Here is a 21,949-nt window from a genome sequence, read left to right as displayed (position 1 = left end):
ATATGTAGCACAGTTTTTACGTTAATGGAGGTCAAACCCACTGATTTTGGCAGGACCAGGGGAACATTTAATGTGTGTGGGGGCGACGGTCCCCCGATATCAGATTTCAGGGGGGAGGGGGGGGGGGGACACGGGTTTGGAGTGTTAAATTTCAATATGTTCTCAGGGAAGAGGGCGATCTGGCAGTGGCTTACTCAGCTCTCCCTCTTGAAAACACATGCATGCTTGGCCCAGTGGTGCATGTGTGCATAGGCACAGATGAACGATAGTGAAGTGTGTGGCCAGTGTTGGTCGAGCTCCTGTTCAGTAATTTGGCGCAGGATTTGGACACCTCAGAACAATCGTCTTCGCTCCGCTGTCTCTGCTGACGTGGGCCATTTTAAAATAGGCTTTAATTGCTTTGAACCTTGTTAGCCGCCTTATGCACGTGTATGTTTAGAAAAGGGACAAACACATTCTTTCAAGATGGAAAAAGGAACAAACAAAGGAGGGAGAACAATGCAAAGTAATTTAACGTAATAATAATACTTTCTACACTCACCTCTGAGTCACGCAAATGCTGCAGAAACTTTCTCAAATCCGAATATGTCATTGTGGAAGCGCCAGGTATAATTATACACTGTGCAGGCGATGCTATCTTTGGTTGAAATACATCTACACTTTAATTTTTTGTAGCTTTTTCTTATTTGAAAATTAAAAAAATATGTAAATTTTTGCACGCCAAAGATGCCTTCGCTATAAAAGAATATGTAATATTGCACATACTGTAATTAAAGTATGATTTTCAAATTATTATTATTTTTTATTATGTTAACAAGAAGTTAAAAAACAAGATGGCAACATGATGGGCAAATCCCTGTGTGATCGAGCAGCTGACGGATCTTCACGTTGATATAGCCTCATGAAGTTAATTTACTTTTGTTCTGTTATTTTTGGGCCCAGCTGTGATGTGGCGTTCCTGCACCGGTCACCACCGAGACTATTGATTGGTCGACAGTGGTGACCGGCATGCTGATTGCACATCACACTTCTGGTCCAGCGGGACCGTTGTGTACTACTTACACCATAGTACCAAACTTATATAGTTTTTCTTATACTTTACTACCTAAAAAAAACTATTTTAAAAGACTTGCTGTATTCTGACATTTTTTTTTCTATAGTTCCTTGGAGGGGGGGGGGGGCAGTTGAGGTGGCCAAAGACCTGTATTTTTTATTTTTTTCACCAACTCTTTTACCCTTTACACATTCACCGTGCAAGATAATTTTATATTTTAATAGTTCAGACATTTTGCAGATGTAGCAATGGCAATTATTTTGTTCTTGTATATTTTTTAAGTAAAATTGTGAAAGGGGACTGATTTTAATCTAATATATAAAGCTGAGTGTATGTGTGTATGTCCGCTAAAGGAATCCGCACCATCGTATTTACAATCACGAAATTTCTCAGCTCTCTAGGACGTACCGTTCCTGAGATATTCCCCAAAAATGTATTAGCCAATAGAAGCTTGGTCACATGACCCTTATCAGCCAGTAGAAGCGCGCAGGTCCTTAGTCTCCACATACACACAGTTTTACACCAGGTTTCTGTAACAACCCAGCCATTTTTCTTCACTTCTGTTGGTCAGCTTTAAAGGGGCAGGGCGCTGTGGATGACGCTGTCAAGGGAGCAGAGTGCTGTGGAGGTCACAGTTCAGGGGGCAGGTAGGGTGTCCATTCAGGCCACCCTCAAAAGATGGACTTAAAAAAAAAAACTCCCCCAGGTCCCTCTAAGCCACCCTCTTCTCCCACTCCGCAGCCGATGCGGATTGAAAAAATTAAGGTAAAAATCAACTTCTGTCAGCTGCAAGGGTTGGAGGGAGGGTGATTTTCTCCCTGCAGCTCACACTCAGACAGCACAGTGCTGCTGTCTGAGAGTGAGCTGTTCAAAAGAACATCCCTGTGTCCGTCCAGGCCCTGTGGCGGACGGAGGGCAGGGAGTCTGAAAGCCGGACTGTCCAGCCTAAAACCGGACCTCTGGCCACCCTAGGGGCAGGCTGCTGTGGAGGTCACTAATAAAGGGGCGGCCGCTGTGGAGGTCACTGTTAAAGGGGCGGGCTGCTGTAGCGGCCACTATTAAGGGGGGCGGTATTCTGTGGAGATCACTGTTAAAGGGGCGGGCTGCTATGGAGGTCACTGTTAAAGGTGTGGGCATTGTAGAGGTCTCAACTAAGGGGCAGGGAACGGTGGAGGTCACAGTTAAGGGAACGGTCCGCTATGGAGGTCAGTGTTAAGGGGCGGAGTGCTGTAGAGGTCACTGTTAAGGGGGCAGGGTGTTGTGGAGGTCACATTTTAAGGGAACGGAGCTCGGTGGAGTGGGCGGTTTATTGTGGAAATCACTATTAACGAGACTGGGTACTATGGAGGTCGCTAATAAAGGGGCGGACACTGTGGAGGTCACTGTTAAAGGGGGGGCGCTGTGGAGGTCACTGTTAAAGGGGTGGGGTACTGTAGTTGTCACTGTTCTAGTGGATACTGTCGATATCTTTTAACGACACACACAAACATTAAATGAAATATACCCGTGTGAAGCCGGGTCCTTCTGCTAGTATATATATACACTGCTCAAAAAAAAAAGGGAACACTTAAACAACACAATGTAACTCCAAGTCAATCAAACTGTCCACTTAGGAAGCAACACTGAGTGACAATCAATGTCACATGCTGTTGTGCAAATGGGATAGACAACAGGTGGAAATTATAGGCAATTAGCAAGACACCCCCAATAAAGGAGTGGTTCTGCAGGTGGTGATCACAGACCACTTCTCAGTTCCTATGCTTCCTGGCTGATGTTTTGGTCACGTTTGAATGCTGGCGGTGCTTTCACTCTAGTGGTAGCATGAGACGGAGTCTACAACCCACACAAGTGGCTCAGGTAGTGCAGCTTATCCAGGATGGCACATCAATGCGAGCTGTGGCAAGAAGGTTTGCTGTGTCTGTCAGCGTAGTGTCCAGAGCATGGAGGCGCTACCAGGAGACAGGCCAGTACATCAGGAGACGTGGAGGAGGCCGTAGGAGGGCAACAACCCAGCAGCAGGACCGCTACCTCCGCCTTTGTGCAAGGAGGAACAGGAGGAGCACTGCCAGAGCCCTGCAAAATGACCTCCAGCAGGCCACAAATGTGCATGTGTCTGCTCAAACGGTCAGAAACAGACTCCATGAGGGTGATATGAGGGCCTGACGTCCACAGGTGGGGGTTGGGCTTACAGCTCAACACCGTGCAGGACGTTTGGCATTTGCCAGAGAACACCAAGATTGGCAAATTCGCCACTGGCGCCCTGTGCTCTTCACAGATGAAAGCACGTTCACACTGAGCACATGTGACAGAGTCTTGAGACGCCGTGGAGAACGTTCTGCTGCCTGCAACATCCTCCAGCATGACCGGTTTGGCATTGGGTCAGTAATGGTGTGGGCCGCACAGCCCTCCATGTGCTCGCCAGATTTAGCCTGACTGCCATTAGGTACCGAGATGAGATCCTCAGACCCCTTGTGAGACCATATGCTGGTGCGGTTGGCCCTGGGTTCCTCCTAATGCAAGACAATGCTAGACCTCATGTGGCGGGAGTGTGTCAGCAGTTCCTGCAAGACGAAGGCATTGATGCTATGGACTGGCCCGCCCGTTCCCCAGACCTGAATCCAATTGAGCACATCTGGGACATCATGTCTCGCTCTATCCACCAACGTCACGTTGCACCACAGACTGTCCAGGAGTTGGCAGATGCTTTAGTCCAGGTCTGGGAGGAGATCCCTCAGGAGACCGTCCGCCACCTCATCAGGAGCATGCACAGGCGTTGTAGGGAGGTCATACAGGCACATGGAGGCCACAGACACTACTGAGCCTCATTTTGACTTGTTTTAAGGACATTACATCAAAGTTGGATCAGCCTGCCTTTAATTTTGAGTGTGACTCCAAATCCAGACCTCCATGGGTTGAAAAATGTGATTTCCATTTTTTCATTTATGTGTGATTTTGTTGTCAGCACATTCAACTATGTAAAGAACAAAGTATTTCAGAAGAATATTTAATTAACTCAGATCTAGGATGTGTTATTTTTTGTGTTCCCTTTATTTTTTGAGCAGTGTGTGTGTGTGTGTGTGTATATATATATATATATATATATATATATATATATTTAAACTTTTTTTTCTAAGATGAACTTTTTACTTTTTTGATTTTATTTTTAGTCCCCCTGGGGGTCTTGAAGATCCTATTGTTTGAACATTTATATAATAGACTGCAAAAATGGTGTTTGTGACATCTTCCTACAATATCTCCATAGAGGTGGGTCGATCGATCAGAGGGAGCCCCATCCATCTGACTGTGGCATCTGGGGCATTAACTAACCGGTATCAGTTATCACTGATCCTTGTCACTGTGTACAGTCTTTCTCAACCATCACCTGCCACTCCATAAGCACGTTTGGTGGTTGGTGGATACCTTTGTTGGACCCAAGAAAACCCAGACTGACACAGTCAGTAAGTAGAACATTATGCTTTATTGCCTCCAGCATTTAAATGGTCTGAGATATGCCATGTGTCCTGTCCATATCCTTTAGCAATGAGGTACTTGTGATTCCTGACACCAAAAACATTATTTCCGCAGTTACCTAAATTTCTATGTCCACCCAACTTCATCCCTTTCTGTTTACTGATATGACTAACATCTCTTGCCTAGACTGCTGCCACAACAAGCGATGTCTTGCCGGTCCACCATCAAACTTTTTTTTATCAAAAACTCCAAGTTTTACTATTATTGTATCTGTAACTTCTAGCGAATGATGTTTCATAAAGTATCATCCGGCCATCGGTAGGGTATGCGTTATGGTTGTCACTGGTGTCTAGACAAAGCCTCAAGACCACACACCATTAATCATCTTCTCAATAGAATGCAACATCTCAAGATGTTGTATTCTATTGACTGGTACGTCTCAAGGATAAGAATTTTCAATTTAAGGGTCTGTAACTCTTCAGCCACCACCACTAGGCTTATTCTTGACAAATTGAAGAAAAATGATTTTCGAACTTCTTGAAAGATTCTTCCATCAAAAGCTACGTCAGCCGTGCAAAGTCTTCCTGGGAATATTGACATTTCATGGGTTCCAGGATATTGCAGTTATCCATTGTACTGCTTCACGTCACTTATACTATATAAAGAAATACCAGAATTGTTGGCCAGGTGTCCATGGACCAGTTGACCCTGGCACGGGTTGAGAAACAAGGTTCTTCAAAATGTTCTTCGTTCTTTTGACCAGAAAATGGACTCTTCGCATGTAGATTTGATATGTGTATGTACATAACAGCAGGATGTAAGCAGAGACGTTCCTGAGCTGATTGCCTCGTAATAAGTCCTTTCACACTTAGTGGTTTAAAGAGCCGATTGTAGACTCCAGATCCAAAGGACTCACAGAAGGATGAAGCCATAAATGGAGAAATTGAGGACTCAACGTCAGTGGCTGCGGCACGAGGGACGAGACATGTTTACTCCAGGTCTCATTAGTGTCATGTGGCTTTCCCAGCAGGTGTGACATACTTTCCCCTTTCACAGGCTGAGCACATTGCGCCTCTGGCTATATACACAGCAATGTTTGTGACATTATCTACCGAAATCATCACCATCATACGACCCAGTTATGCATGGACCTCTGACTTCTTATTGCAGGGAGTTAAATTCACTTCTGATGCAGAACCAGAGTTTTACGTTTGGCCTTCAGCTTTTTTCTTGTTAATATGCAGTCGTGCTTGAGATAAAGTCCCAGGATTGCGGTAAAGGAACATCTTAGGATCATGAACAACACTACTGAAAGATCCAGCTCCAACAAAGAACAGATGAAGCTGACAACGAGAAGGTTATATGCAATTATGGAACTCGCGTAAGGCAAGACATTCTCGTGGTTGTTAGGAGTGAATGGATGGTACATGATAAATGCCACTTGCTGAAGTGACACAACCCCTTTAAGGGCCAGTGCGCTTCCTGTGATTTATGAGTTTAGCACATGTGACCTCGCTGACCAATCCTAGCCCTCCTGTACCTATAAGTTGTTTAGCCCCTTCCCAGGTGCCTGAGCGTCAAGGTCCTTGTGTCCTGCAAAGGTTGCTGATGTCTCTGCTCGTGGTCCTGTGTACCTGACCCATTCTTTTGCTTGTGGACTCTGCTACCTGTTTGATCCCTGCCTTGACTCTCCTGTTGCCAACCTGGATTGCCTGACCTGTGCCGCCTGCCCTGACCCATTGCTTGTTTGACTTCGCCTCTGCCCTTCGGTCCTGCACTGTTGCTCCTGGTTATGACCTCTGGTACCTTGATCTGGTACCCTCTGGACCAGCTGCCTCGTGTGCCAATCTTCCTCAAGAGATAACGACCTGGTGTTCCCCTCGGGAAAGTCTATCCCCACCATCAGGGGTATTGCGAAGAACGAGAGGTTCACTCAGACAACGCCCTTAGAGGAGGTTGGTAATGTGGCACAGTGGATTCACACCCGCTGGTTGGTAACAGGGTGGTTGCACACAGTAAGGATTATGTTTTTTTTTTTTTTGCGTTGTTTTTCCAAATGAAATACGCAGTGTAATACAGTACCAGCATAGTATTAGTATTAGATAAATCTCATGTACACTTTGCATTTTTTTCCTTAAGTGCAGGAATTGACCTGCTGTGCCGATTTTGAAATCTGCTGCAATCCACATCAAATCTGCCCAAATTTTTTTCCTAAAATGCAATACAGGGAGTGCAGAATTATTAGGCAAGTTGTATTTTTGAGGATTCATTTTATTATTGAACAACAACCATGTTCTCAATGAACCCAAAAAACTCATTAATATCAAAGCTGAATATTTTTGGAAGTAGTTTTTAGTTTGTTTTTAGTTTTAGCTATTTTAGGGGGATATCTGTGTGTGCAGGTGACTATTACTGTGCATAATTATTAGGCAACTTAAAAAAAAACAAATATATACCCATTTCAATTATTTATTTTTACCAGTGAAACCAATATAACATCTCAACATTCACAAATATACATTTCTGACATTCAAAAACAAAACAAAAACAAATCAGTGATCAATATAGCCACCTTTCTTTGCAAGGACACTCAAAAGCCTGCCATCCATGGATTCTGTCAGTGTTTTGATCTGTTCACCATCAACATTGCGTGCAGCAGCAACCACAGCCTCCCAGACACTGTTCAGAGAGGTGTACTGTTTTCCCTCCTTGTAAATCTCACATTTGATGATGGACCACAGGTTCTCAATGGGGTTCAGATCAGGTAAACAAGGAGGCCATGTCATTAGATTTTCTTCTTTTATACCCTTTCTTGCCAGCCACGCTGTGGAGTACTTGGACGCGTGTGATGGAGAATTGTCCTGCATGAAAATCATGTTTTTCTTGAAGGATGCAGACTTCTTCCTGTACCACTGCTTGAAGAAGGTGTCTTCCAGAAACTGGCAGTAGGACTGGGAGTTAAGCTTGACTCCATCCTCAACCCGAAAAGGCCCCACAAGCTCATCTTTGATGATACCAGCCCAAACCAGTACTCCACCTCCACCTTGCTGGCGTCTGAGTCGGACTGGAGCTCTCTGCCCTTTACCAATCCAGCCACGGGCCCATCCATCTGGCCCATCAAGACTCACTCTCATTTCATCAGTCCATAAAACCTTAGAAAAATCAGTCTTGAGATATTTCTTGGCCCAGTCTTGACGTTTCAGCTTGTGTGTCTTGTTCAGTGGTGGTCGTCTTTCAGCCTTTCTTACCTTGGCCATGTCTCTGAGTATTGCACACCTTGTGCTTTTGGGCACTCCAGTGATGTTGCAGCTCTGAAATATGGCCAAACTGGTGGCAAGTGGCATCTTGGCAGCTGCACGCTTGACTTTTCTCAGTTCATGGGCAGTTATTTTGCGCCTTGGTTTTTCCACACGCTTCTTGCGACCCTGTTGTCTATTTTGAATGAAACGCTTGATTGTTCGATGATCACGCTTCAGAAGCTTTGCAATTTTAAGAGTGCTGCATCCCTCTGCAAGATATCTCACTATTTTTGACTTTTCTGAGCCTGTCAAGTACTTCTTTTGACCCATTTTGCCAAAGGAAAGGAAGTTGCCTAATATTTATGCACACCTAATATAGGGTGTTGATGTCATTAGACCACACCCCTTCTCATTACAGAGATGCACATCACCTAATATGCTTAATTGGTAGTAGGCTTTCGAGCCTATACAGCTTGGAGTAAGACAACATGCATAAAGAGGATGATGTGGTCAAAATACTAATTTGCCTAATAATTCTGCACTCCCTGTATAGTGCGGCTTTATGTGCTGTCTTGCTGCGGATTTTTTTTCACATAAATCTGCATTGTGTGTAGCCACCCTAAGTGGGTGTTCACACAACGGATTTCACGGTGGAATTTTGGCAAGGAAAAAAAATCTGTCCACGACAAAATTCTTCTGAAAACCCGGCTGCGTCCTTTCTGCCTCCCATACATCTCAATGAGAGGCAGCGCTGTGGATCGGAGACATGCCCCTTCTCGGTGCAGCTGGGGCTTTAAGCTGCATCTCCGCGATCCTTTGAAATGAATGTGAGGCAGAAGCAACGCAAGTTTTCAGTGAAATTTCATGGCAGCTCTTGGCACAGCAGTTCTGCAGTAAAATCCGTTGTGTATACGTTCCCTTAGAGCTTCATTTACCCATCAGAGAGCTGTCAAGTTATCAGCCTTTGGCCTGCGGATGGGTTGATTGGATCCTTTTCATGTTACGTCACAGCTTGTATAGGGTTAGACACATGCAGACAGAGCTGACCCTCCACCGGTAGAGAAAAGCAGCTGCCGCCTCCTGCAGAAGAGACGGAAATTAAATAAATGGAATGAAGTATTTTGACCCGGTGCCCAGATTTTCTTTTTGAAAAGAATGTTCAATATGAGGCCACATGGACATAATAGTGGGACCTCCCTTGATGAGCCATTGGTATATATTTCATTGGCCACCAGACACATTTCACCCGCAGCGGCCACCGAGGAGGTGGCCATCTCCGGATCAGCTTCTGTTTTAAAAGGAGATGACTTAGCGAGTCAACACCTTTTTAAAGAGACACGGTCAAGGATCACCAAAGCAATAAGCACACGTTCCGGTCCATAATGTTACGACGTAACATAAATCAGTTACAACGTTCCTCCTGCTCAAGTAAAAGCCAAAGGTGCTGATGCGTCATGACATGGACTTACATGGTCTCTGAAGGTGCGTCTATAAGTAAGGGTTAGGAAAGCATCTCCTCCGGAATGAAAGCAGAGAAGGGAATATCACCCGTTATCATTTCCTTCATTTCAGATACATTATTCAGACTGGAAGCAGAGAGCTTTTATATCATAATGGAAATTCAAGGTGACTGTAAATTTGTTGCTTCCGTTGCATTACTGGATGATGGGCACGGCGTGATGGCGCGGAGAGCGGGCGCTATTATGCATGTGATTTGTAGGAATGGCACACATTTAAATCTGTGTCTTCTTCTCATTGAGGAAATGTCTGATGTTGTAATTTCACACGGGAAACATTGATATTGTATTTCGGAATTTATGTTTCAGTGGCCCCGCTCACGACCATGTCTAGTGTTGCTGCTCGGCCACCTTTATTTGAATGCCTTGGGCTCGTCTCACTTCAGAAAATGGCATTTATCATGTAGAGAAGTTAAAACAAGGCACTTACTAATGTATTGTTATTCTCCGTATTGCCTCCTTTGTTGGCTGGATTCCTTTTGCCGTCGCATCATACACTTTTTTAATTTCCATGGGTACGACCACCCTTCAGTCCAGCATTGGTGGTCATGCTTGCACACCATAGGAAAAAAAGTGCTGGCTTATGGTTCTCCTATGGTCTAGGTCACCTGAGAGGCCAGTGCTTTTTTTTTTTTTTTCCTAGAGTGTGAAAGTACGACCACCGATGCCTGATTGAAGGGTGGTCGTAACCATGGAAACGAGCAGTGCATAATGTGGTGGAAAAATGAATCCAGCCAGCAAAGGAGGCAATATGGAGAATCACAATACATTAGTAAGTGCATTGTACTAAGTTTCTCTACATGATAAATGCTATTTGCTGAAGTGAGACAACCCCTTTAAGTACCAGACAGTCAGTAGTCAAGAGTGGCACTTTTTCTAGGGATTAGACTTCCCCCCCCCCCCCCTGATCCTGAATAACTGCTTTAACATGAACAAGGTTACGCTGTGCCCTGTACATTGTGACCTCCATTCTCCGTCTATGTTCTAAGCTGCATTGGTGCGACGCCGTGTAAAACCCCCACAACCGACTTCTGAACTGTAAGACTCTGTTCTCACTTGTGTTCGTTCCTTTGTACAGAGTACTGTATGCTGCAGGGTTCTATCCTGACACATTATGACAGTTCATGAAGCTGGTGAACAAAGCCTTTCTTGTAAAGACGGCAGCTTCTGTGATATCCCACAGCTCATCATGCTCCGTATACACTGCACAAGTAAGGAGTGACCGTAGGATGCGAGAACACACAACAGGACCCCAGCAGGATTCTGAATGCAGCTCAGCGTGGAAAATAAAACCTGATTAACTCAAGATGCATTTAGACAAAAAAACAACTGTCCCCTAAATTATAGAAGCACAGGTGTGACCAACAATAAACTAGGGGTTTCTGATTACCATTAGAATAGTGAGTGCAGCTCTGGAGTATAATGCAGGATGTAACTCAGGATCAGTACAGGATAAGTAATGTAATGTATGTACACAGTGACTCCTCCAGCATAATAGTGAGTGCAGCTCTGGAGTATAATGCAGGATGTAACTCAGGATCAGTACAGGATAAGTAATGTATGTACACAGTGACTCCTCCAGCAGAATAGTGAGTGCAGCTCTGGAGTATAATACAGGATGTAACTCAGGATCAGTACAGGATGAGTAATGTAATGTATGTACACAGTGACTGCACCAGCAGAATAGTGAGTGCAGCTCTAGAGTATAATACAGGATATAACTCAGGATCCGTACAGGATAAGTAATGTAATGTATGTACACAGTGACTACACCAGCAGAATAGTGAGTGCAGCTCTGGAGTATAATACAGGATGTAACTCAGTATCAGTACAGGATAAGTCAGGGCTTGACAAATTTCCTTGGAATCTAGGAGCCAGCTAAAAAAGTTAGGAGCCAGGCAGAGCCGCGTCATAAAATCTATATTGCGATATAATTTTAAGCATGTGCGATATGCGATATATATCGCGATATATTGTTTTCTATATTTGGGGGGCGGGTTTAAACTTTTTTTTTTTACTTTTTATTTAATAACTATTAGCCTCCTTAAGGGCTAGAACCCTTGTCCTATTCACCCTAATAGAGCTCTATTAGGGTGAATAGGACTTTACACTCTCCCTGCTGCCCTGTGTTTTGTGCAGCCAGCCTATCATGTGCCCTCCAGCCTCTGTTCAGCCCCTCCAGCCTCTGATCAGCCACTCCAGCCTCTCCCTCTTATCAGCCCCCTCTGGTAACAAACCCACCCCCCCTCCCTCCCCAGTATTAATCATTGGTGGCAGTGGCCACAGGGTCCCCCTCCTCCCCCCCCCCCATCATTGGTGGCAGTGGCCACAGGTTCCCCCTCCTCCCCCCCCCCCCATCATTGGTGGCAGTGGGCAGTTCCGATCGGAGTCCCAGCACTGTAATGCTGGGGCTCCGATCGGTTACCATGGCAGCCAGGACGCTAATGAAGTCCTGGCTGCGATGGTATGTTAGTGAGCAGCATTATACTCACGTGTGCCGTGATCGCCGGGAGCTCCTTCTTCTCATAGGTATGTGCGGCGCATTGCTAATGCTATAAGCATTAGCAACCCGCCGCACAGACAGAAGAAGGAGCGCCCGGCGGCCACGGCGCACGTGAGTATAATGCTGCTCACTAACATACCATGGCAGCCAGGACTTCAGTAGCGTGACTCCTGGCTGCCATGGTAACCGATCGGAGCCCCAGCATTACACAGCTGGGACTCCGATCGGAACTGCCCACTGCCACCAATGCAGACAAACATTCCCGGCAACCGACCTCTGACAGGACGCTGTGATCTGCGCGATTAACCCCTCAACTGAGGGGTTAATCGCACGGATCACAGCGTGCAGTCATAGGGGCCGGGATATGGCCGGCACATTGGTATTCAGGCATTCATTGGTGGCTCAGTGGCCACAGTCCCTCCCCTCATCCTCCTCCTCTGTTTTCATTGGTGGTCAGCGGCAGCCGCGCACAGTGGGGAGGGAGGGACTCCTCTCCTTCTCCACTGTGCCGGCTCAGGAAACCATGGTGCGCGCCGAGAGCGCATCTTTGAAATTGGGCTGACAAATACCCAAGTGCCAGGACCAAATTCCTGGTCGCCATGGCGACCTGGCGCCTGGGATTTGTCGAGCCCTGATAAGTAATGTGTGTACACAGTGACTGCACCAGCAGAATAGTGAGTGCAGCTCTGGAGTATAATACAGGATATAACTCAGGATCAGTACAGGATAAGTAATGTAATGTATGTACACAGTGACTCCACCAGCAGAACAGTGAGTGCAGCTCTGGAGTATAATACAGGATATAACTCAGGATCAGTACAGGATAAGTAATGTATGTACACAGTGACTGCACCAGCAGAATAGTGAGTGCAGCTCTGGGGTATAATACAGGATGTAACTCGGGATCAGTACAGGATAAATAATGTAATGTATGTACACAGTGACTGCACCAGCAGAATAGTGAGTGCAGCTCTGGAGTATAATACAGGATGTAACTCAGGATCAGTACAGGATAAGTAATGTATGTACACAGTGACTGCACCAGCAGAATAGTGAGTGCAGCTCTGGAGTATAATACAGGATGTAACTCGGGATCAGTACAGGATAAATAATGTAATGTATGTACACAGTGACTGCACCAGCAGAATAGTGAGTGCAGCTCTGGAGTATAATACAGGATATAACTCAGGATCAGTACAGGATAAGTAATGTATGTACACAGTGACTGCACCAGCAGAATAGTGAGTGCAGCTCTGGAGTATAATACAGGATGTAACTCAGGATCAGTACAGGATAAGTGATGTAATGTATGTACACAGTGACTGCACCAGCAGAATAGTGAGTGCAGCTCTGGAGTATAATACAGGATGTAACTCAGGATCAGTACAGGATAAGTAATGTATGTACACAGTGACTCCACCAGCAGAATAGTGAGTGCAGCTCTGGGGTATAATAGAGGATGTAACTCAGGATCAGTACAGGATCAGTAATGTATATATACAATAACACAACCTGTTACTGTAAAAGAAGGTTGAATGGTGAATCCTGAGTGTATTTGTCACTGGCTCTGGGCATAGTTATTGGTAATGGATTTACTATAATGTAGTTACTAACCTGTCACTTCTTCTCCCTTAGGTGTCGGCACTAGAAACTACTACAGAAAAATTGGATATGAACTAGAGGGACCCTACATGGTGAAGAGACTTGACTAAACATAAGGACGAGAGCCAAGAGCCGATCTCTGATATTTAGAGATCTGACGACAGTCGTACAGATCACAGCCATGCTTATCCGCAGCTCCATGAACTCTTGGCTTTGGTTGGAGCAGATCAGCAGCAGCTTTCACATGAGCTTATTCTGTTATTCCTCTTGAGAACAGATACGAGAGGCGGGTGTTCAGTTCTATCAGGACCTTTTTTCAGTCCTGACTTTCTCTTATGTCTTGGGCTGTTTCTGTTTTTATGAGATAGCAATCCGTTATCTTATTTATATGCAAATAAACGCACAGCGCTAAATGATGATGATGATGGCGGCTTCTAGTGTCTGTCTTGAAGAAACAAATACAAATCCCCATGGTCAACGAGCAGATTATCTTGTGAGCTCCCTAACTTTCATTCCCCTGCCATTGTGATAGAGTTGGGAGAACCTTATACACATTGATAGATGTGTATGGCCACCTTAAAAGAACTGTTCAGTCACGAGTACAAAATCGTACGTAAATCAGTACCTACAGGACATGATCACCTGTTGCTTGGCTGGTTCTTAGCTCAGATCCCTTAGGGCAGAGCTGTGATCTGTTACTACAGTCTAGCTACAGGTAGTCAGAGACACACCCCTTGTCTCATCATTGGTTTAGGCTGCTGCTCGGCCCCTCCCCCTGCAGCTCTGCCTTTTCAGATTGGCTGCAGATTTACCGTCAGGTCCATAAATATTGGGACATCGACACAATTGTAACATTTTTGGCTCTATTAAAGCACACAGCAGCTCTCACCTTCCCCTTCACCAGCCGAGCACGGATGACGCACCTGAATGCGTGGCAGCAGATCAGGAAAATTAGGAAACTCCAGCTCAGAAATGGTGGAAAAAATTGTAGCTTTATTGCGGCATAAAATCTTCGACAAACAGGTACAGTTCGGTTACGCGTTTCAGACCATAAATAAATAGCGGTCCTTCCTCATGACATATCGAACTTCTAATGAAATTGCACCTTATGAACCGCTCACACAGCCGGCCATGCAATCAATTGATCACATGATCGTGAGGAGCAGCACACATGGCGCAATCACATACCGTATTTTTCGCCCTATAAGACGCACTGGCCCATAAGACGCACCTAGGTTTTTGAGGAGGAAAATAAGAAATATTTTGAACCAAAAAAAAATATTTTGAACCAAAAGGTGTGCCTTTGGTGGGTTTTGAACTAATTGTGGTCTGTGGATGACACACTGTTATGGGGGATCTGTGGGTGACGCACTGTTATGGGGGATCTGTGGGTGACGCACTGTTATGAGGGTCTGTGGGTGACACTTATGGGGGATCTGTGGGTGGCTCTTATTGGGGTCTCTGGATGGCACTGTTATAGGGGGAATCTGTGGATGACACATATATAGCATCTTATGCTATGTGTCATCCACAGATCCCCTCCAAAACAGTGTCCCTGTAGTGAATGACCCTCAATACAGGGGGTGGGGGTCGCATCTGCTTTTATAATGACAGTGGGGCCCGTGCAGTGACTGTATTCTACTACACGGGCCCCGCTCACTGTATAATCGTATCTGTAATAGTTAATTGTTATGTATATAATCGGGTAATCAGCGCCTGTATACTTACAACTACAAGCGCTCGGTAGCAGAGAGGAGGGAGGAGGACGGGTGCTGGCAGCGTGAGTCACTACGTCATGCGCCCACGCCGCCTGCTTCATTCATAAAGTGGGCGGCGCAGGCGCGTGATCGTGGTGACTCACGCTGCCAGCGCCCGTCCTCGCGGCCTGCCTCCTCCCTCCTCTCTGCTACAGAGCGCTTGTAGTTGTAAGTATACAGGCGCTGATTACCCGATTATATACGTAACAATTAACTATTACAGATACGATTATACAGTGAGCAGGGCCTGTGTAGTAGAATACAGTCCCAGCACGGGCCCCGCTGTCATTATAAAAGCAGATGCCGGCCCCCAGACCCTCCTCCCTCACAGCTGATACACCCGCCGCGCGGCGGCATTGAAAATTCGGCAAAATGCAGCATTCGCACCATAAGACGCACTGCTATTTCCCCCCCCACTTTTGGGGGGAAAAGTGCGTCTTATAGGGTGAAAAATACGGTATGTCTAATCAACTTGAAAAAAAATATACAAAGAATAAAATCACAGATGCTGACAGACAAACCTATACGGGTGTACAGTCAATACAGATGAATATAAAAACAATGGCAAAACTGTGCGTGCACTGTATAAAGGTATATGAAAAAACACCTAGGCACAAAAGTAACTCTCCTAATAGTGTAGAATTAGATCATGCCTTTTATTAAGACCTTGAGGTCGTCTTGAACCCAGCTGGAAAATCCAGTGTGCCTCCCGATTTAAGTAATTTTCTCCTATGATCTCCCCTCTCTATTCCTTGAGCCACTAGATTGGAAGTATCGCCACCATGTAAAATCGCAAAGTGTGTACTGACAGCAGACACGTTGCGATTTTTATAGTGTGGAACATCTGAGATATGCCTGCGAATTTCCCACATATTGCAATTGACAAAGTTCGCATGTTATCAAGTAAACTGCGAACTTTGTATTGCAATTTAAATAGGACTGTATAGTAAATTCCTTTGTTATTAGCAGCAGATCGAAAATTCCTGGTGGGTCTAGTATGATCGCAACAGGTACACTTAGCATGGCCACATTTATAACTGCCCTTATTCTTGAGTAAGGTTGGTCTCTGCATAATTTTTTCAGAAAACAAGCTGGGACTCAGAAAATTACCCAAAGTTGGAGCCCTTCTTGCTACAGATTTCACTCCCTCCACAACAATATCCATCCACTGATTATCGCATGATAACAGTTGCGGCGGGCTCAAATTAATTCACCCTTAGGGATGTTTCGTATTGTGTGAGGTGGGTGATACGAGGAGGCATGCAGGATCGTGTTCCCTGCTAGTTCCTTCCTATATGTAGTGGTGATAACTTGTGGTGGTGTAGTGGTGCAGTCCTCCTCCAAACACAAATCTAGGAAACCTATACGTGTACTATGATGTTGGAGGCTGAAGGAAATAGATTCCAGACATGAGTTAATGTAGTCAAGGAACAGTGGTATGGCCGCCACATCACCAGACCATACAAACAGCAGGTCATCGATGTAGCGACCATACCACTGCACCAGACCACCAAAAGGGTGGGTGTTGATGAGGAGAAAACACCCCTCCCACCATGCCATAAAAATATTGGCTATGGAGGGAGAGAATTTGGCCACCATCGAAACTCCCAAAATCTGTAAATAAAAAACAGAATCGAACATGAAAAAATTGTGCAGGAGGAGGAACTCCACCGCTATAGCCATATATTCTTGGAGTTCATCTGAATAATCGCTATATCTATTAAGGAATCAGCAAAGAGATATCAGAACTAGATCGTGTGGAATACTAGTATATAAAGCAGTGACATCTGCTGTGATCCAGGCAAATCCAGGCCTCCATTTGAAGTCCGAGAATGCCTGCAACACAGACCCAGTATCCCTGAGAAAACCTGGAATTTGCGGAATAAGTGGTTGTAGCAAGGAATTGATCCACTCCGAAAGTCTCATAAGGTGCAATTTTATTAGAAGTTCGATATGTCATGAGGAAGGACCGCTATTTATTTATGGTCTGAAACACGTAACCGAACTGTACCTGTTTGTCGAAGATTTTATGCCGCAATAAAGCTACAACTTTTTCCACCATTTCTGAGCTGGATTTTCCTAATTTTCCTGATTTTTGGCTCTATACATCACCACAATGGATTTGAAATGAAACGAACAAGATCTGCTTTAACTGCAGACTGTCAGCTTTAATTTGAGGGTATTTACATCCAAATCAGGTGAACGGTGTAAGAATTACAACAGTTTGCATATGTGCCTCCCACTTTTTAAGGAACCAAAAGTAATCGGACAATTGTCTTCTCCGCTGTTCCATGGCCAGGTGTGTGTTATTCCCTCAATATCCCAATTACAACGAGCAGATAAAAGGTCCAGAGTTCATTTCCAGTGTGCTATTTGCATTTGGAATCTGTTGCTGTCAACTCTCAAGATGAGATCCAAAGAGCTGTCACTATCAGTGAAGCAAGCCATCATTAGGCTGAAGAAACACAACAAACCCATCAGAGAGATAGCAAAAACATTAGGCGTGGCCAAAACAATTGTTTGGAACATTCTTAAAAAGAAGGAACGCAACGGTGAGCTCAGCAACACCAAAAGACCCGGAAGACCACGGAAAACAACTGTGGTGAATGACCGAAAAATTCTTTCCCTGGTGAAGAAAACACCCTTCACAACAGTTGGCCAGATCAAGAACACTCTCCAGGAGGTAGGTGTATGTGTGTCAAAGTCAACAATCAGGAGAAGACTTCACCAGAGTGAATACAGAGGGTTCACCACAAGATGTAAACCATTGGTGAGCCTCAAAAACAGGAAGGCCAGATTAGAGTTTGAATGTGAACCCTTTGGAATTATATGGATTTCTGCACAAATTGGTCATAAAATGTGATCTGATCTTCATCTAAGTCACAACAATAGACAATCACAGTCTGCTTAAACTAATAACACACAAAGAATTAAATGTTACCATGTTTTTATTGAACACACCATGTAAACATTCACAGTGCAGGTGGAAAAAGTATGTGAACCCTTGGATTTAATAACTGGTTGAACCGCCTTTAGCAGCAATAACTTCAACCAAATGTTTCCTGTAGTTGCAGATCAGACGTGCACAACGGTCAGGAGTAATTCTTGACCTTTCCTCTTTACAGAACTGTTTCAGTTCAGCAATATTCTTGGGATGTCTGGTGTGAATCGCTTTCTTAAGGCCATGCCACAGCATCTCAATCGGGTTGAGGTCAGCACTCTGACTGGGACACTCCAGAAGGCGTATTTTCTTCTGTTTAAGCCATTCTGTTGTTGATTTACTTCTATGCTTTGGGTCGTTGTCCTGTTGCAACACCCATCTTCTGTTGAGCTTCAGCTAGTGGACAGATGGCCTTAAGTTCTCCTGCAAAATGTCTTGATAAACTTGGGAATTCATTTTTCCTTCAATGATAGCAATCCGTCCAGGCCCTGACGCAGCAAAGCAGCCCCAAACCATGATGCCCCCACCACCATACTTCACAGTTGGGATGAGGTTTTGATGTTGGTGTGTTGTGCCTCTTTTTCTCCACACATAGTGTTGTGTGTTTCTTCCAAACAACTCAACTTTGGTTTCATCTGTCCACAGAATATTTTGCCAGTACTGCTGTGGAACATCCAGGTGCTCTTGTGCAAACTGTAAAAGTGCAGCAATGTTTTTTTGGGACAGCAGTGGCTTCCTCTGTGGTATCCTCCCATGAAACCCATTCTTGTTTAGTGTTTTACGTATCGTAGATTCGCTAACAGGGATGTTAGCATATGCCAGAGACATTTGTAAGTTTGTAGCTGACACTCTAGGATTCTTCTTCACCTCATTGAGCAGTCTGCGCTGTGCTCTTGCAGTCATCTTCACAGGACGACCACTCCTAGGGAGAGTAGCAGCAGTGCTGAACTTTCTCCATTTATAGACAATTTGTCTTACCGTGGACTGATGAACAGCAAGGCTTTTGGAGATACTTTTATAACCCTTTCCAGGTTTATGCAAGTCAACAATTCTTAATCGTAGGTCTTCCGAGAGCTCTTTTGTGCGAGGCATCATTCACATCAGGCAAAGCTTCTTGTGAAAAGCAAACCCAGAACTGGTGTGTGTTTTTTATAGGGCAGGGCAGCTGTAACCAACACCTCCAATCTCATCTCATTGATTGGACTCCAGTTGTCTGACACCTCACTCCAATTAGCTCTTGGAGATGTCATTAGTCTAGGGGTTCACATACTTTTTCCACCTGCACTGTGAATGTTTACATGGTGTGTTCAATAAAAACATGGTAACATTTAATTCTTTGTGTGTTATTAGTTTGAGAAGACTGTGATTGTCTATTGTTGTGACTTAGATGAAGATCAGATCACATTTTATGACCAATTTGTGCCAGAGAGGCGCATCCTGCTGGAAATTACTTAAGGCTGGTCTGGGGCCTACATCAGATACAAGGCTGCCTTCACACACATCGGCACCCTGCGATCGCATTTGCGGGGTGCCGATGGGAGACAGAGGGAGTCCGCTCCCTCTGTCAGCACTTTACAGGCGGCAGGCGCCATTGCCCGCGGCATGTGTTAAACACCCTGGATCGGCACTCCTGCTGGTCCGGGCTGTTAAAGCAGGGCCACAGCTCTCATGTGAGAGCCGGGTCCCCGCTGCACGGGGAACCCGTGCAGTGCTTGGGCTGGGCCGCTGTAAAAAAGCGGCGGGCCAGCCTAAGGCCCCTTAGTGACTGCCATAAAAACACGTATGGATTCCAGTTATATCAAATTCTCCCCTTTCCACAGGATAGGGGATAACTATCAGATCAGTGGAGATCCGACCACTGGGACCCTCACCGACCACGAGAATGGAGCGGCTGCTCAAGCACACGCACTGCTGCGCCATGCATTCTCTATGGGACTGCCGGAGATAGTCAAGTACACTCGCATGATGGTTTCCGGCCGTCCCATAGAGAGTGAATGGGACGACATGGCACTCGACCAGCAGCTACATTCATTTTGGGGGGAGGGTCCCCATTCTTGTGATCACTGGAGGTCAAACCACCACCGATCTAACTTGATATAACCCGGAGTGCTCATAGTCCTGCCTCCAGCCACTTGTTTGTTTTTCCTTTATCTATATTGTTTAGTTTTCTCCATTAAAAACCTTCAATAAAGAGTATTTTTGATGCTTTTACAAATAAACACCTTTTTTTTTTCTTTCATATTTCGTCAATCTGTCTTATTCTTGGAAAATAGAACATTAAAAAAATATTTAATTTCCCTTGAATGATTGTACATCTCTCAATCACCCGTTCAGGAACATTGGACCATTTAGGAGACATATTAGCGGAGCGGAGAAGGCAGCAGAGTGTTCAGACCCTCCTATTGGTTTAATAATGAGTTACGCTTGGAGCATACATTAAGCCAATGCACAGAATGTAGGAGATGCGGCTGCGTACTTAAACACAGCAAGAGGAGGGAATTACCTTAATTACTACCATCCTCCGGTGCCCTATTTACACTGATGAACTTAAAGTGGGAGATTAAAACGGCCAAGGACTGCGCAGAAAAATGCATTATATTAATAGCAAGATAAGGTCTAAAATCCCAGCACAGCTAATCCGCGGGTCGCTTCTGCCTGCATCTATTCACATCACCAAGTCCTGCACGGACATGACAAATACCAGTATAAATACACCTGCAAGGAAACAAGACTCCTTCTAGTGAAGATCTATTATTCTGGCATTTGTTAATCCAGAGAGTTTGATAATCTCACACTTGTCTCCAGCACAGAGAATTCTTATACTAAATATATATACAGTACAGACCAAAAGTTTGGACACACCTTCTCATTCAAAGAGTTTTCTTCACACTGAAGCCATCAAAACTAAGAATTAACACATGTGGAATTATATACATAACAAACAAGTGTGAAACAACTGAAAATATGTCATATTCTAGGTTCTTCAAAGTAGCCACCCTTTGCTTTGATTACTGCTTTGCACACTCTTGGCATTCTCTTGATAAGCTTCAAGAGGTAGTCCCCTGAAATGGTTTTCACTTCACAGGTGTGCCCTGTCAGGTTTAATAAGTGGGATTTCTTGCCTTATAAATGGGGTTGGGACCATCAGTTGCGTTGAGGTGAAGTCAGGTGGATACACAGCTGATAGTCCTACTGAATAGACTGTTAGAATTTGTATTATGGCAAGAAAAAAGCAGCTAAGTAAAGAAAAACGAGTGGCCATCATTACTTTAAGAAATGAAGGTCAGTCAGTCAGCCGAAAAATTGGGAAAACTTTGAAAGTAAGGGCTATTTGACCATGAAGGAGAGTGATGGGGTGCTGCGCCAGATGACCTGGCCTCCACAGTCACCGGACCTGAACCCAATCGAGATGGTTTGGGGTGAGCTGGACCGCAGAGTGAAGGCAAAAGGGCCAACAAGTGCTAAGCATCTCTGGGAACTCATTCAAGACTGTTGGAAGACCATTTCAGTGGACTACCTCTTGAAGCTCATCAAGAGAATGCCAAGAGTGTGCAAAGCAGTAATCAAAGCAAAAGGTGGCTACTTTGAAGAACATAGAATATGACATATTTTCAGTTGTTTCACACTTGTTTGTTATGTATATAATTCCACATGTGTTTATTCATAGTTTTGATGCCTTCATAGTCATGAAAATAAAGAAAACTCTTTGAATGAGAAGGTGTGTCCAAATTTTTGGTCTGTACTGTATATATACACTCACCTAAAGAATTATTAGGAACACCATACTAATACGGTGTTGGACCCCCTTTTGCCTTCAGAACTGCCTTAATTCTACGTGGCATTGATTCAACAAGGTGCTGACAGC

The 21,949-nt window shown here is 44.8% G+C and overlaps 1 protein-coding gene across 1 annotated transcript in view; it reads left to right on the top strand.

The window, feature by feature from the left end:
- The window catches only part of ELP3 (elongator acetyltransferase complex subunit 3), a 154,493-nt gene extending 140,685 nt beyond the window's left edge, over positions 1-13,808 (top strand). Inside the window, exon 15 of the mRNA XM_040427150.1 lies at positions 13,420-13,808. Within this exon, the coding sequence (XP_040283084.1) occupies positions 13,420-13,496 (77 nt within the window). The 3' untranslated portion in view covers positions 13,497-13,808. The remainder of the gene's footprint in view (positions 1-13,419) is intronic.
- The last annotated feature ends 8,141 nt before the right edge of the window (positions 13,809-21,949 follow it).

Source organism: Bufo bufo, chromosome 4 (genome assembly GCF_905171765.1).
Source record: "Bufo bufo chromosome 4, aBufBuf1.1, whole genome shotgun sequence".
Lineage (NCBI taxonomy): Eukaryota > Metazoa > Chordata > Amphibia > Anura > Bufonidae > Bufo > Bufo bufo.
The sequence above is the reverse complement of the archived record's forward strand: the minus strand, read 5'-3'. Positions and strand labels throughout refer to the sequence as shown.